Consider the following 14726-nt stretch of genomic DNA (forward strand, 5'->3'; position numbering starts at 1 on the left):
AGCTTGAGGAATCGATCGGTAACCTTAGCAAACTTCCATTCCCTCCAAAAGTGGCAAGCGAACACATTCGCTGGCGAGCTATGTAGGAACCAAACTATGTTGTTGAAATTACAAGAGACATGTGTGATAGTTATGAGGACAACGTCAGTTATCTCGTCAATTTGCCATTTTATGTGATATCAAGTTAAAGAACCTCGTGAATTAATACCAGCGTGCTGATGAACCGGTGTTTTTTAAAGCTAGACTGCTGCATGCTAGCGGGCTTCCGTTAGCCACCGATAGTCCACTGTATACTAATCAGTTTGAACTAGTTTGGGCGCGAATTCGACGACAGTTTTGTAAGTCGCATATACATGTCGAAAATACTTTTGGACTACTGAATCTTATTTAATTTCATGGTATGTTTGTTCTTATGCACCCTCTTTGTGATGTTTCAGTTCGCTGAAAAGTATCGATGGATGAGTTTGTCAGTTCCAAATTGACTGAGTGGCAGCTACCGGGGCTGATTGAAAGGTAAGTCATCTTCATGCCTTCATTTTATGGGTATTGTTTTACAGTAGCTACTGTGCCTACTATATGTTCTACACATAAGAAATGGCGGTGGGTCAGTCACTGTTGCTTGTACCAATACCCACATTTTTAACAGGGTGAGCCATCTTGTGATTCCAATATATATTGCTTTTATATCAGCCTGCGAGTCAAAGTTTGCTCACCACTGCTCGAGACAATGATGACAAACCCTCTATGGTACACATTATGATCCCAATTGGTAAAAAAAAATGTTTGGGGTGTGTTTTTGTGTTTTAATATAGACCAAGTAAACATAATCGAGACATTTTCTCAATATTATTTTAGGGTTGATTGCAATACGACAACACTGAACAGTAGTGGAACATATTGAAAACAGTTTTATCTAAAATTGTAATATATTATAATATTTAAAACTCATGTTCTCAACAATCTGGTAATGACACCCATAATTGTCCTACAGATGCCAGGGGAGAAGTTGCCCATGACGTTGCTGCCCATCCTGCTCCCTCCGCCTGTGTTTAAAAAGGGCAGGAAATTGGCCCGGGCGAGTATTCAGGAGGTGAAGAGAGCCTTCATCGATGTTAAGCTGGTAAGTAATTTACCTTTCAACAGAAATTAAAATGTAAATGAATTGTGAAATGACTCCAGTTGTTCTTTTACACAGTTTTAAAGCAGGACTCTTTTTATGAGGAGCGACTTGAAAAGATTGTATTTCATGGAATGTGTGACAGCGTAACATTTGGCTGTTTCTCATTTCATGAAGCACTATTCTTACAAGTTGTAACTTGGTGTAAGTTGTTACTCCATAGTGATGTGTGACCAAACATATCACACAAACCACAGACCAAACATAAGACTGGCCAAACCCCCTGAATAAATTGTTGAACACGCCATTGACTTTACAGGTGTCACACTTCTCCCCGTAGAATATATATTGAAATAGCTTCAGTAGAGAGCTGATGACAATTGCTCTGCACTGCTAGAAATACTTACAAAATACTTACCTTTTTTTCTTTTCTCATCATAGGTCGGAGCTAACATGGTGGAATACTTGCAGCAGGCACAATCGCCTACCCATTTGTGCTGCTGCTCACAGAGCCTCTTGTTCTATGTATATATCACTCTCTCATAGCTGTCCTCCTCACCCGTTCTTAAAATGTAATTTTTTTGGACATAATTTGTTCATATGTGAAGGAAATGTTGTGAGTTGTTATATTTGTATGTTCTGGAAATGTTGAATTTTAATAAATATTTTATTGTTACATTGGTGTCATTGTAATATATTATTAATAATATTAGCATACAATAAAAATAAATAAATTATATATATATATATATATATATATATATGGTATATTGGCAACCCAACTTGTTGGGTTGAAATAACCCAGCCGTGTAGTAAATATGAACCCAGCGTTGGGTCATATGAACAACCCAATGTACAACCCAATTGTTGGGTTAAGAGAACCAACCCAACTTGTTGGGTTAAAATAACCCAACGCGAGGTTGGTCCTATATTTAACCAGCGTTGGGTTGGGAAACAACCCAGATTGGGTTGTTTTTAACCCAGCATTTTTAAGAGTGTACTGTACAATCATAGTGCAAAGACATATACCTGCACCTGACAAAATATAAGACTAGTCATATTTTAAGAAACATATATCAATCATACAATCACCAGACATCCGAACCACAATACTATTATAATAATGCTGTTGTATTTGGAATATAGACATTTAGATCTTCAATATTGTGGCTGCAGTGTTGCATAATCAGCAAAGCATCATTATGGAAAGTGTTTAATATGTTTCATTTCTTAGTTGCTATGAGAGGAAACAAAATGTCAACTATTACATGATGAACCTCAGCAAACTACAACCATATTTTATAATTACACAATCAATCTTTTTTTTTTAACTTCATGCCACGTTTATATGTAAAACAAGATTGTTTGATCTTCATCATCTCCAGTTGGCCACTAAACACATTTATTGAATACTCCAGTGTAACCTTGTACAGTCTTTACCTAAATTAATGAATCTCAATGAATTAACACTTCATTTATCCAAAGTACAACGGTTGTCCAATTAAAATTTCATGTTAGCGATTAGCGGCACGTGAAATACACGTGATATCATTAAATTTGCATAATAAATAAGGTGCTTTTCTGCTGCAACTGAATTACTGTTGGGTGCCTGAGTGAGGTTAATGTGTGTCATGATGGGATACATCAAGCTTTCAAGCAGGGCAAAAAGGGGCCACTTTTCTGCATTATATGACAGCAAATTAATGATTGCAATGGGGATTCTTGTTATGCATATGTCAAATAAATTGAGACTTAAAAAAAACAATTAGACAATAAAATACATACCATTCTAAAACTAGAGCAATAAAACTTAAAACTAGCTGGTTTGAGAAATTAAATCAATAAAATTGCTCCATACATTCTTATTGCAAGATCATTTAATTCATTAACACTCTATATCTTTTTCAGTAGACCATCATTTTGTGTATTTAACAGTTTCTAGCACAGACAAGGAGGTAAACAGTAAATGTACCTAAAGAAGAGGCAGTGTGACACAAAACAGTAACAATACGTCCTACAGCTAAGTCAGATTTTTTAAAAAGTAGTATACTGTACATCCAGTTGAACTCCTACAGGGTTGATACAAAAACTGCTCATTTATCTGTTCTTACAATGTAACAGTAGATAAGAATGGAACTTCAAATTGTGTTTTTAAAACATTCACATAAGTTTTGAAAGTTTAGTGGGACTGCTTGTGTTAAAGGGACTGTGTGACTTTCTTTTAGCTGGCTGGCCTGTATTGAACGTGTGTCTGTCTCTTGATGTGCTCACAGGTTTACCGCAAGGAGAGGTGTCGGGATCCTGGCTTGGGCCTGCAGGACTGACAGAACCAGAGGGACAGGCCTTGGTGTCTTCCACAGCATCAAATAGCAAATCAAAAGAAAGGTCGTCGTTGTGAGATGACCCCTCGCTCTCCACACAGCCAGGCACACTGCTCTCCTCCACAGGAACATCTCCCACATGCCCTCCAGGTGCCTCACTGTTATTCACTGTGGTATACGGCGTTAGGACGCTGACGTGGGTTTGTGTTTCTGCGATGACGGTGTGGTCCAAGTTGGCGGCAGGGGAAGGTGCCAGGGAAACCTGAGAACCGCGGCTACTGGAGCTTTCGCCATCGAGCATCATGGAGTCCAACTCTGAGATTTTGTCCAGATAAGCCGCATCCATGGAGGCTTCACTGGATTTCTGGAAACTGTCCTGCTCGTCAGCACCAAGATTTGCAGACATGGAATCAGAAGCAAAGCTCTCTGTGCTTGGACCCGGAGATGATTGGTCATTTGACTTTGAGCACTTCCAAGTCCCCCAAAAAACAGGCTTCATTGATTCCATCTCTGCATTAGTCGGCAAACCTTTGGTGAACTTGTCCCCGCTGTTGAACTGGTTCCCTGCGGTGCTCTCCACAGGACTTGGAAAGTCATCAAAATCGAGCCTCCTGAGGTGAGCCACAGGTTTAAACGCAACTTTCTTCTCCCGCACACCAGGGCTCCTCAGTGTCAGGGAACGGAAGGCAGAGGAGGGAGTAGAAGGCAAGAAGTCTGAGGAGGTGCCATCTAAGTCCTCGCCTTTACTGGTGATGCCACAGAGATTCTTGGGAGGGTCCTTGTGATCCACACAGGAGGAGAACATCAAACTGTGAGTTCGAGAAAATGCCAGAGCATCCCCCTCAGGATTGCTACAGATAGAGTCCCTTTCATTATCACTGAGGCTTCTCATCATCATGTTGATCTTTTGTTGCTGGCTCAGAGATTCTGATCCGTGCTTGGTCTTTTTACACGAGTCCTGCATTTCTGCACATCTCTTTTCAGACGTCCTGACCCGACTCTCCAGGTCTTCGATGTACTGGTCACTGCGTTCCAGTGCCTTCTTCAGTTGATCGACATCTCGCTGATACTGCTGGATTTTTGCTTCCAAGGCAGCAACGGTATATCGCCCAAACCTGGGGATAGACCATGGTATGTTTTATAATGTCAAACAAAAGGAAAACACATTTCAAGGAACAAGCATAAAGTGTATATATATATATGTAAATATATATATTCCTAAATCCTAATTTTGTATTCTAAACAAGGACATTACTGTGACAGGAAATTCGTGATCACGTTATATCAAGCATGTCTCTTTTGCAAAAACCTTACATCTTTAATGCTTATCCAAATACATACAAACTATTTATATCCAAATCTTGTGTTTTTACTCACCTCATCCACTCAAAAACATTTTTATCACAAGACTCCATGATTGGCACTCAGCACCTTGACATGTATAGCACCTGGACTTACTTCATTTCCACAGTGAACAAATTACCAGTAATGAGTAGCGTGATGGACAAGCAGAGTGACAAGTTAATGTTGTATACCCCCCAGTTTTTATTAGACTAAAAAAAATGTACATATGAAATATTACATACTAGTGGTCATGTATAACAAACTACTGAACACACCTAAATATAACCCACCATACTACCATATCATGAGGCGCACTAAACTATTTCTGGAGTTGTACACATCATGGTCCTCACTTAGTAGCTAGAATTAGGATATTGATTGGTGATGCAGATTGTTGATGAAATATCATTTTCAAATTAAGAAAGTCACAGAGTCCAACTGTCAATAAAATGGAAACTAACTGAGAAATTACTTATTTTATTTTCTCTGAAGTGTGATACCATAATTAACAACCAATTCGTGAGTCGGTTTGGGGACGGCCGATATACACGATTTCAGTGTCAAAGTATTGGAACACCTGACCTATACAGGAGGTGAAAATAGAAGAAAACATGAAGTTGGCTAGCTATTGCAGATGTAGTACAACTACCTTGATTCTTTTGGGAAGAGGATATATCCTTTGTGAGGTCAGAGGTCTTGTCAGGTAGGACTTGACAATCTCTGTTATAGTTTATCCTTGAAGGTATTTGATGGATTTATATTCGATGCCAAACTCATCCAAGCATGCTGTTATGGATCTTGGATCTTGCATGGAGACACAGTCATTCTCAAACCACAAAAGGGTTTCTAAAAACAGCCTTTTAACATTATTAGAGCCCTGTAGACATTTTGATTTTTGACTATCAATGTCAGCATTGTAGTACATCAACAATGACTTAAACACCCCCCATCTTAAATGATACGGCATGTCCAGTTCTGGTTGGATCAGTGTGACGAGGAATGTAGCATGTAGCCTCTTCAGGCTGTGCCCGGCCGTGCCCCATGGGTGTATGCTCAGCCACCATCATGCCCCTTGTCCAGGCCTGGCTCCAGAAGGAGGCCCCGGTGTAGGAGACCACTTCACCCGTCTCCTTTAGAACACTGCCGCTACTAACTATGCCAATCTACTGAGCCAACTAGTTAGCTTCCAATGTATTTATTTTTCTATTCTCTTTAGAATAGGTTTGAAATGAAGTGGGGAAGACAGACAACTAAGAGAGTAAGAAGCCAAAACTCACAACTTCCACATGGAATAGGATGATAACGTTTTTCACTGTCTTGTGTGACTGCAAGGACTCAAAGAAATGTGTCATCACTGTAACAGTATTGACTCCAAACGAACAGAATACTTTTATTTGGCTCTTAAAAAGATTTTTTTTTAATAATAATGGGCCATCATTTATTAATTTTTGAAAAACAGCTATAGAGCACAGGAGAGATGTTCAAACCGCGCTGTATCAAGGGACAATTGTATAGACATGTCAAACAGTTGTGTAGGACTTTGACTTTCACCGAATAGCCAGACGTTTAAAACAGACATACATAAGTCCTAAGCAACACTTAAAAAAATAACCTACAATATATAAAATATTGTACTTACTTTTGTGGAGATCTGCTGACCACCTCGGCCTTCAGTCTCATATTCTCTTGTACCAGGTCAACATTTTGAGATCTTAAGGCTTTATTTGCCTGAGGATGACAACAGTAACACATTTGCCAGGAGTTTTCATAAGAGGGGAAATAAAATATTTAAAAGAAAAAGAGTCTATAAAAGTGTAATATTAAAATAATGCATGCCTCCTTAAGCTTGTCCAGGTCCTGTTTTACTTGATCACAAACATCTTTGGCTGTTTGCAGCCTATTTGCCCACTCCTCCATGATGGACGGATCCACTCTTCTGTCGTCTGCTTGCACAGGGTTAATACTGGAAGGATCCAAAGCTGTTCTCAATTGCAGCTCCAGACTATGATTTTTGGATTTCAGATCCTCGTTATCTCTGATGAGACATTCAATTTCTTCCTGTCAAATTAAAGAAATATTTTATAATATTAAACGGAGGAAGCAACCATAGCATTTCACAGCAACTATCCATTTCTTGCAATTTTTCCACTGGTCTTAAAATTTTGATCAGGAATGCATATAGTATGCTATTTACAGTCAATTGTATTCTTTATTTTTTACTATTTGATGATACGATGAAACAATTAACATGTTTCATTGTGTAAAATTACTGACATTACTCCAAAACTTTTTGTTGGGAACACAGAAAAGAGAAAGACGTGTCTGGATGGATTGTGGATGATGAAAAATTTGCTTGCTAAAAAGACCAAAAGACCAGTATATAGGCTTTCACCTGAATGCATGTTTTTAAGAAATAAGATTTTGAAATTGTATTATAGATTCCCAACTCCTACCGACAGTCCATCATAACAACATGTCCATTTGTCCTTAATGGGTCAGTTCCATTTTGTATGGAAATTGGGAAAGGCTATCTAAGAGGTACCAGTTTACTAAACAAACACAGCCAATGGCACCAAAGCACCAAATGCTCAGACATGACTAACAGACATTTCCCCTTCCTGCAAGTGCTTATACATGTATTCCTTTATCCAATATTACAGAACGCAGAAAGACGAATCTACCTCGGTGGCACAAATAAAAGGTTGTTGATATTCTAAAAAATATTTGATTAAACTGTATGAAGGGCCTGTTGGACTTATACCTCATACTCACGAAGAAGGAGCTCTCCCCTTGTTTTCCTGAGACAATTTCTCACAGAGGGGCTCTCAGTGTGATCGCTCTCATTTGTTCCTCCTATAACAGTAGCATACAGACATTGTGTGGTGATTTATTAAATAAAGAGTGTTTAACATCCCAATAAGGGGAAGAGGTGAAGTGAAAATTATGCATGACAGCATAACAGTTGCTAATAACTTGACAGTCTTGACAAAGACTCACATTCACATAAGATTCAACAATTAAAACACACACAATTGCCCCATATTTCATAATCAGTACATCAATAGCAATATGAATTTCACACATGTAGTCAGAACACTGACAGATATAATTAGTCCAATATTATCATTAGCTATTGAGAGTTGTTTTTGTTTATATTTGACTACTTGACTACAGACCCTTAATAGGCAACAACACCATGGTGCAATTCAGTTTCACGCCTGCAAACTCCAATAACAAACAATGTATTTCACTTCATTACACAGTACCGGCTGGTACTCACCTATAATTTCTCTGCAGGGGTTCTCCGCCGTTATGGGGACTCTGCATGTCGGACACTGGCTTGCTTTCTTTAACCACATTTCCATGCAGGATGAACAGAACACGTGGTGGTTGCCACATATAACCGGCTGTCTGACCTATACAGTAAATAGAAAGTCGGCGTCATCATGGTCAGGATTCGTTATCCAAGACAAAGGACTTAAAGCAAATTCACATTTTATTCGACGTCGCCCCAACACAAACGTCGTAAACGTCCGGAATGTTATTGTAGAATGATACATTACACGTATGTAACTACCGCAACGCGTCAACGACTATACAGAGAGAACAACAAATACCTTTCCGAGGCATATCTGACACGATATTGGCAGAGTCAAGCACAGTGTCGAAGTTTGAAAGTTGAGAGCCATGTTTCCACACACGGGCGTCCCTGGAGGTCTAAGTGAGCAAACAGGAAGTGTTGACGCTCGCGCCAAATCCGGCAACTACGGAACATCAGAAAGGCCAAAAAGATTAGAAACTCACAAGTCGTCAATACAGAGACCCATGTGACCAACGACATTAGACTGCTGAACCCACTTTCGGATGAAGCCCTGCGGAGGTATGGCCACATTGATTGTGATCAGAATCCGGAAACATTGCATTGTAAACATGTCTTCTGCACACTGCTCAACCATCAATTGCTCTAATAGACGGTCCAAAAGACCTGATTTGTAATTTTTCAAGTCCCCAAATTACAATGGGAGGTATGTGTTATAAAAAGCTGTAGATTTATAACTGTGTTTTTTGTAAATAAACAGGGCAGTGAACAAGACTCACAAAGTCTATATTGTGTGGGACTCGCACACAATTGATTTGATTTGTTTCTCCAGGTGATTAGTTGAATTCATGACAAGTCAGTGATGATGATGATTTAGGTCAGGGGTCACCTACCCGTCAACCCCAAGCCACTAGTCCATCTTTGAGACTTTGCCATTCATTGCAGCAATATTGGGAAAAAAATAATTATTACAACAGTGCCCTCCCCTCCCCTAGAGTGACCAACAGGCATGCATTTGGCCACTAAACATGCCCTTATCCTCGCCACACTAGCAAAATGGTTGAGTGAGCAGTGTGAAGATGGGTTGAGCGAGAGGAAGCGAGCGAGTGAAAGAGTTCAGAGATGTACCTCAGCATGCAACAGTAGTTATTGCACGTTAATATCTCTGGCAGAACCAGATATTTTAAATTGGGGTGGCCAACGTGAGACGATTACTCACATGGGGTGGCAATGAGTTGATACCTGAAATGTCTAGATGGCCAGTGGGGTGGCCAGAGAGCGACCAGGGGTGGCCACGGCCAACACGTGGCTTTGCTACTGTAGGCGAAGCTACACCATTTCTGAATTGCTGTAAAAATTTGGATATTGATGATTTTGCATCAATAAATGTAAAGATTTTTTTCATTTAATTACTAGACATATTATTCACTAACCCAAAAAGCGGCCAAATAGAATTCTAAAACATTAAAACTGAAAAAAAATAATTTTTGGGAAAAAAATTAACAGATTTCAAAGGACTCAAAATGTACCAGAGGGTTAATATACGTAGGTCCTCAAAATTAGGACGCAAATATAACTCCATAGATGAGCCCCTCCAAAAAACAAGCACAATCCCGATGAAGAGTAGGGGTGACCAAACTGTGGCTACGGGGATATCCACGGCCCGTGGTTCATTTGTCATTGTATTATTGCAGAAACAAAATAACATAAAAAACAGCACAAATTGTAAAAATAGAGCAAAAATAGAAGCAAAAAAGTAAAAAGAAAATAGAGCAAAAAGCCCTTTTTATCCCTTTTTACTTTCCCAAAAAGATTGACTGCTGCTTTATCGGGTCACATGCATTGACAACAAACATGGCTTGTGTATGTGTGTGGTGTGTGTGGGCCCTCAAAAAAACGTAGTAATGCTACATGCAGCTCAATATTGTATTTTTATTCTTTATGACTCCCTAGTAAATGACCTATTTTTTTGTGTATTTATTGCACTCGTTTGAGGTTGTACTTTAACTTTAGCATCTTCCAGCATAACCATATCATGCTCATACATGACACAGACACAACCATTTTTACCCGAACAAAGGTCTGCACCTGTAAGAGAAACACGCTTGGATCCCAGCCGCCTACTGCTCACCCACGGTGTTGCTTAAAATAGGAGATGATTTGCATGATACAACACACCTTTGAAAATACAGTAAAAGTTAAAATTGTACCTGGATTAGTGAAAGAGCTTTCACAGGTTTAATATTCATAGCGGTACAGTAGACAAAAGGCTTTCTCTCAGGGTTAAATTTAACTCATAAACAAATTAAGATATTCCTCACATAAACCTACAGTATACTGTACGTAGGGCATCTAAGTTATGGGACTATTAAAACATAGGAGGGACCTGCCGAGCAAAAAGAAAACAAAGTTTATTACTAATAATAACATTTTGATGCTCGGTTTGAAATATTTGTTGTTTTATGATTATTGCATTTCATTTTCTGTAAAGAAACTCTACTAATCAGATTCATTCTTAAGGCCATGATAATAAACAAAAATATGTCTCTTTAATAAGCAATCACACACTGTAACACAGGGGTCTCAAACTCAATTTACCTGGGGTCCACTGGAGCTAGGGTCTGGGTGAGACTGGGCCGCATCAGGTTTTCCAAAAAAAAACCCCAAAAAAACGCATTTATTAAAAACAGAAAAATGAATAAACTTTGCTTTGGTTCCAATTTTCTGCAAGAAAAGCTCTGATAAAACATTCCACTGTTCTCAAATATCTTCATTTTTATTTTTCTACACAAAATAAGATCAAGAATAAAGAAAATCAATCAATCAGTAATAAATAAATATAATAATAATAAAACGGCAAATAATAAAAACTTAAGAAACCACATATAGTTGGTGGGTAGACAAATTATTTTTTTCAGATTAAAATGAACAAAGCATTATTAGAGCCCTGTGGACATGACAAAACACGACTATAGTCACATTTATACTCTTTTTATTTACAACATATTGCGCAACTGCAGGGTCTTGAGACACATGCTAACTCGCAAACTAGAGAGCTAGCGACCTAAACGGTAGCCTTCAAGTTATTTCCTTTAAACTTAAAAAGCCAAAAACTTACCACTTCCACACGGATAAGGAGGATAACTATGAACAGTTATTTAACCTTTAACATGAACATTAATCAAACGTAATATTTTTTTCTGGGTACATGATACCATACAGCATCTATATCAAACATTAAACTTTCATATCAAGGCGGGGGCCTCAAACTAGTGTCCTGCGGGCCACATTTGGCCTGCGGGCCGCGTGTTTGAGACCCCTGCTGTAACATGTTTCTCATCCCAGCATGATTCTCCGCCACACTGACCCTCAAGAACTATCACTCAAATCTAAACCAACATGTCCTGTGCTTAATTTATCTCAGACCAGGACGTCTTCCCAATACGATTAGAATTGACTGACTGCAAATTACACACCGGTTCCAATTTGAAAATGTATAAAAGACTTTTGTTGGCATGTATAGGAATGCAAGCTTAGCCAAACAACAGTTACGCGTATTTTAAACAGTGAGAGATTCAGGGACAAGTCTTAGGTAAATGTTTTTTATTTGATCAACAAAATAAAAATAAAGATATTTTGAGATTTTTTGCCAATGACACAACTGACATTGTATCGGTGATAGCTATTAATAGTATCGGTCTGATAATTATCGGGACAATTATGATGAATTATAATGAAAAGCTGCAAAGAGGCAAGATTGCCCATAATGTGCTGTTTGGTGGGTTAGCATGAGAAAATCAAGCACCCCTTTTCTGTGACATACGGTCTGTTGTAACTGCTACTATACACGATCTGTACCAGAAACGGTCCATTTCGCCCATGCACAAAACTTCAATGGGTGAGCAGCTTGTCGACCTATTTTTCAGCTGCCACATGTCAGGCAACCCCATTTGTACTATGCATATGCAAACTATGTTATTAGTTAACCTATTTTATGGCAGTTACAAATCTAGCCACTGGATTTGTACTCCGCATGTGTAATATCGTATATTACACGATCAAAAAACAATATATTGGTTTGAAGAAATGACAACATAATCAAAAATTTTTTGTCATATCTGTTGTGCTAAGTGGCCTCTTTTTGTCTTTGTATAAATTATTTTACGTGTTTTTTTTCAGCACTGAAAAGCTATCCGCTATCCGCTAAGTGGGCGGGGCTTAAAACTAGCTTAAAAGCTTTACATCATTTTAATTTTGAAATTTATTTGGTTTGACCAGAAGTTGAATAAAGACAATATATTCCATATAGGAAGTATTGTTATTAGATATATGTTAATTAATAAAAAAAATAACACATGTCACATGAGGGCTGCACGTGGTCGAGTGGTTAGCACACAGACCTCACAGCTAGAAGACCCGAGTTCAATCCCAGCCTCGGCCATCTCTGTGTGGAGTTTGCATGTTCTCCCCGTGCATGCGTGGGTTTTCTCCGGGTACTCCGGTTTCCTCCCACATTCCAAAAACATGCTAGGTTAATTGGTGACTCCAAATTGTCCATAGGTATGAATGTGAGTGTGAATGGTTGTTTGTCTATATGTGCCCTGTGATTGGCTGGCGACCAGTCCAGGGTGTACCCCGCCTCTCACCCGAAGACAGCTGTGATAGGCTGCAGCACCCCCGCGACCCTCGTCAGGATAAGCGGCAGAAAATGAATGTCACATGAGGTCACAGGACCTCTATTGTAAAAAATTTGCGAGTAATTGACATGATGTAGGTATCGCATATGTGCAGAATGTGTCGTGTTTCCAGCACAGATTGTGTAGTAACAGTAAATTCAGGAAGTTCAGTTGTAAACAAACATAGCATCAATCGTGTGAAACTTCTTATTGTTTCAGAGGAAGAAGACATTTCAATGACGGAAAAAACATGGCGCTTCAACCTTATCAGCTGCCTAGAACGTCAAAGTCACCAGAACCCAGGGCTTGTTCCTATCATTGCCGCATTTGAAAGGTGCAAAAGTATGCCACAGATGACCCGAGGGCTAAAGTGATCTGTGATTTCATATGCAAATTATGGCATTAGATGACCAGCCAATTAACATTGTTAATGATACTGGCTTTGGTCAGCTAGTGAACCCCTTGGAGTCACGGTTTGTACTTCCGAGCCATCGCTGTATTTTTATATTTTTGTTAATAGTAGGGATGTGGTCATTGTCATCAAACCACAAATCTAGATGTAAAAAAATAATACATATAAAAAAGTATCGGCTATTTATAATACAATACGTTGTTGATATTTGGTCTGTGTGTAAGTTAAAGCAGTGAATCAAAAAAATAAAAATCAAATAATAGAGTATTGGTATAGTTGCTGGCCAGTGTACTATGGTCAATAGTCTGAAATGAAATAAATTTCCAATAAGACCCATTGTACCTCGGAGATTGCGTTGCTCTGCAACAGACTGGTCATTAATTGGTGACACTCAATTAATCACTGCTGCTACAGAGGACTGCATCTATTGATCTTGTCCAAGCGCTTATTTTTCATCCCTAAATGACAGCGATTGCCAGATTTGACCAGCATGCGTAATGGACAGTGAAGAACCAATGACCTGGGTGTCAGTCTCGCCCACCGGTCCCCTCCCCCTCTGGGCTGCCAAATAGCATCTTTACCATTTAGCTGGGAAAGGTTTAGATTGCCCTAAGAGCACAGCAGCGAAACAGGGAACATTGTTGCACAGATGACCTTTTCTGTTTAAGGCTTAATCTCTGACAAATGCTTGCTTTAATTAGTTCGATACCCCCTGCCTGGACAGCCGAGCCCACCCGGCTCCCCTCTCGCTCCCGCTATGTTTCTCTCTCTGCCTCTGTCGCCCTTTCGCAATCACACATCAGTGTGATTTAGTACTTATTTAGCAGCACTGTAACCAGAGGTGGGAAAAAATACGGGAATCACATGTGAAATATGGTTCTTAGACAATGATAAGGCAAATTTAATACTAGAAGTGTGTAAATATATGAGTAATTTATTAAATGCTTCACGAGTTCCTAAATGTTTTGGAATTATTCCACAGTTATTAAGTAATCAAATATTTAGTTTAAAGTCAGCCATGATTTTACTCCAGTAGGAGTGCAATTTTAAGAAGTGTAACATGTAGAGGAAGATGCAGCGGAGAGAAAAAAGTACATTTGAGTGAAAAGATAAACCAGTACACACTGGGAGGTTTTAGATAACATGATATTGATTAGCTACTATCTGGGCAGAGAGTCAAGAGTTAGTGTGTGTGCGTGTGTGGATTTTAAGCAAACGACAAAACAAACAAGTCTGAAAGTCATTTGAATGTTATTGTAACAGAACAGCTTGAACATTTTTATACTTTAACTTGTTGACAGCTCAGTAGTCATTAAGAATAGTCACATGGACAGTGGTGTGAAAAAGTCTTCCTCCCTCCCACTTTTTTACATGTTTGTAAACAATTTTTCACATTATCAAATTTAAATATTTGTCTGTGACGACAAATGAACACAAATGCAGTTTTTTTTAATGAAGAAAGAGGAAAGGGGAGGAAAAAAATACAAACCTCTCTATTAAAACTAGGGCTGTCAATCAATTAAAATATTTAATTGTG

At 38.8% G+C, this 14726-nt stretch overlaps 1 protein-coding gene and 1 long non-coding RNA gene across 4 annotated transcripts in view; one reads left to right on the top strand and one right to left on the bottom strand.

Moving 5' to 3' along the window:
• The window catches only part of LOC131139352 (uncharacterized), a 93849-nt gene that overhangs the window by 42936 nt on the left and 36187 nt on the right, over window positions 1-14726 (top strand). For all 3 annotated transcript variants that reach the window (XR_013629663.1, XR_013629662.1, XR_013629661.1), the window contains exons 2-3: window positions 3391-4249; window positions 4423-4569. This is a non-coding gene — a long non-coding RNA (uncharacterized LOC131139352). The remainder of the gene's footprint in view (window positions 1-3390; window positions 4250-4422; window positions 4570-14726) is intronic.
• On the bottom strand, window positions 2349-8558 carry obi1 (ORC ubiquitin ligase 1). The gene is made up of 6 exons (XM_058088873.2): window positions 8400-8558; window positions 8063-8198; window positions 7544-7635; window positions 6619-6840; window positions 6422-6510; window positions 2349-4553 (listed from the first exon to the last, which is right to left on the bottom strand). The coding sequence occupies exons 1-6, from the start codon at window positions 8469-8471 to the stop codon at window positions 3278-3280; spliced, it is 1887 nt and encodes a 628-aa protein (XP_057944856.2). The 5' UTR covers window positions 8472-8558; the 3' UTR covers window positions 2349-3277.

The sequence above is a fragment of the Doryrhamphus excisus genome, linkage group LG13, assembly GCF_037039965.1.
Source record: "Doryrhamphus excisus strain RoL-2023G ecotype Guam linkage group LG13, RoL_Dexc_Guam_v1.1, whole genome shotgun sequence".
NCBI classification, from domain to species: Eukaryota; Metazoa; Chordata; class Actinopteri; order Syngnathiformes; family Syngnathidae; genus Doryrhamphus; species Doryrhamphus excisus.

Bases quoted from the DNA above. Each gene is read 5' to 3' on its own strand.
- obi1 (XM_058088873.2), bottom strand. From the start codon at position 8,471: ATGGCTCTCAACTTTCAAACTTCGACACTGTGCTTGACTCTGCCAATA. The intron at 8,199-8,399 runs GTATTTGTTGTT...TTTACTGTATAG, and splicing joins GTCAGATATGCCTCGGAAAG to GTCAGACAGCCGGTTATATG. The intron at 7,636-8,062 runs GTGAGTACCAGC...CTACTGTTATAG, and splicing joins CCCCTGCAGAGAAATTATAG to GAGGAACAAATGAGAGCGAT.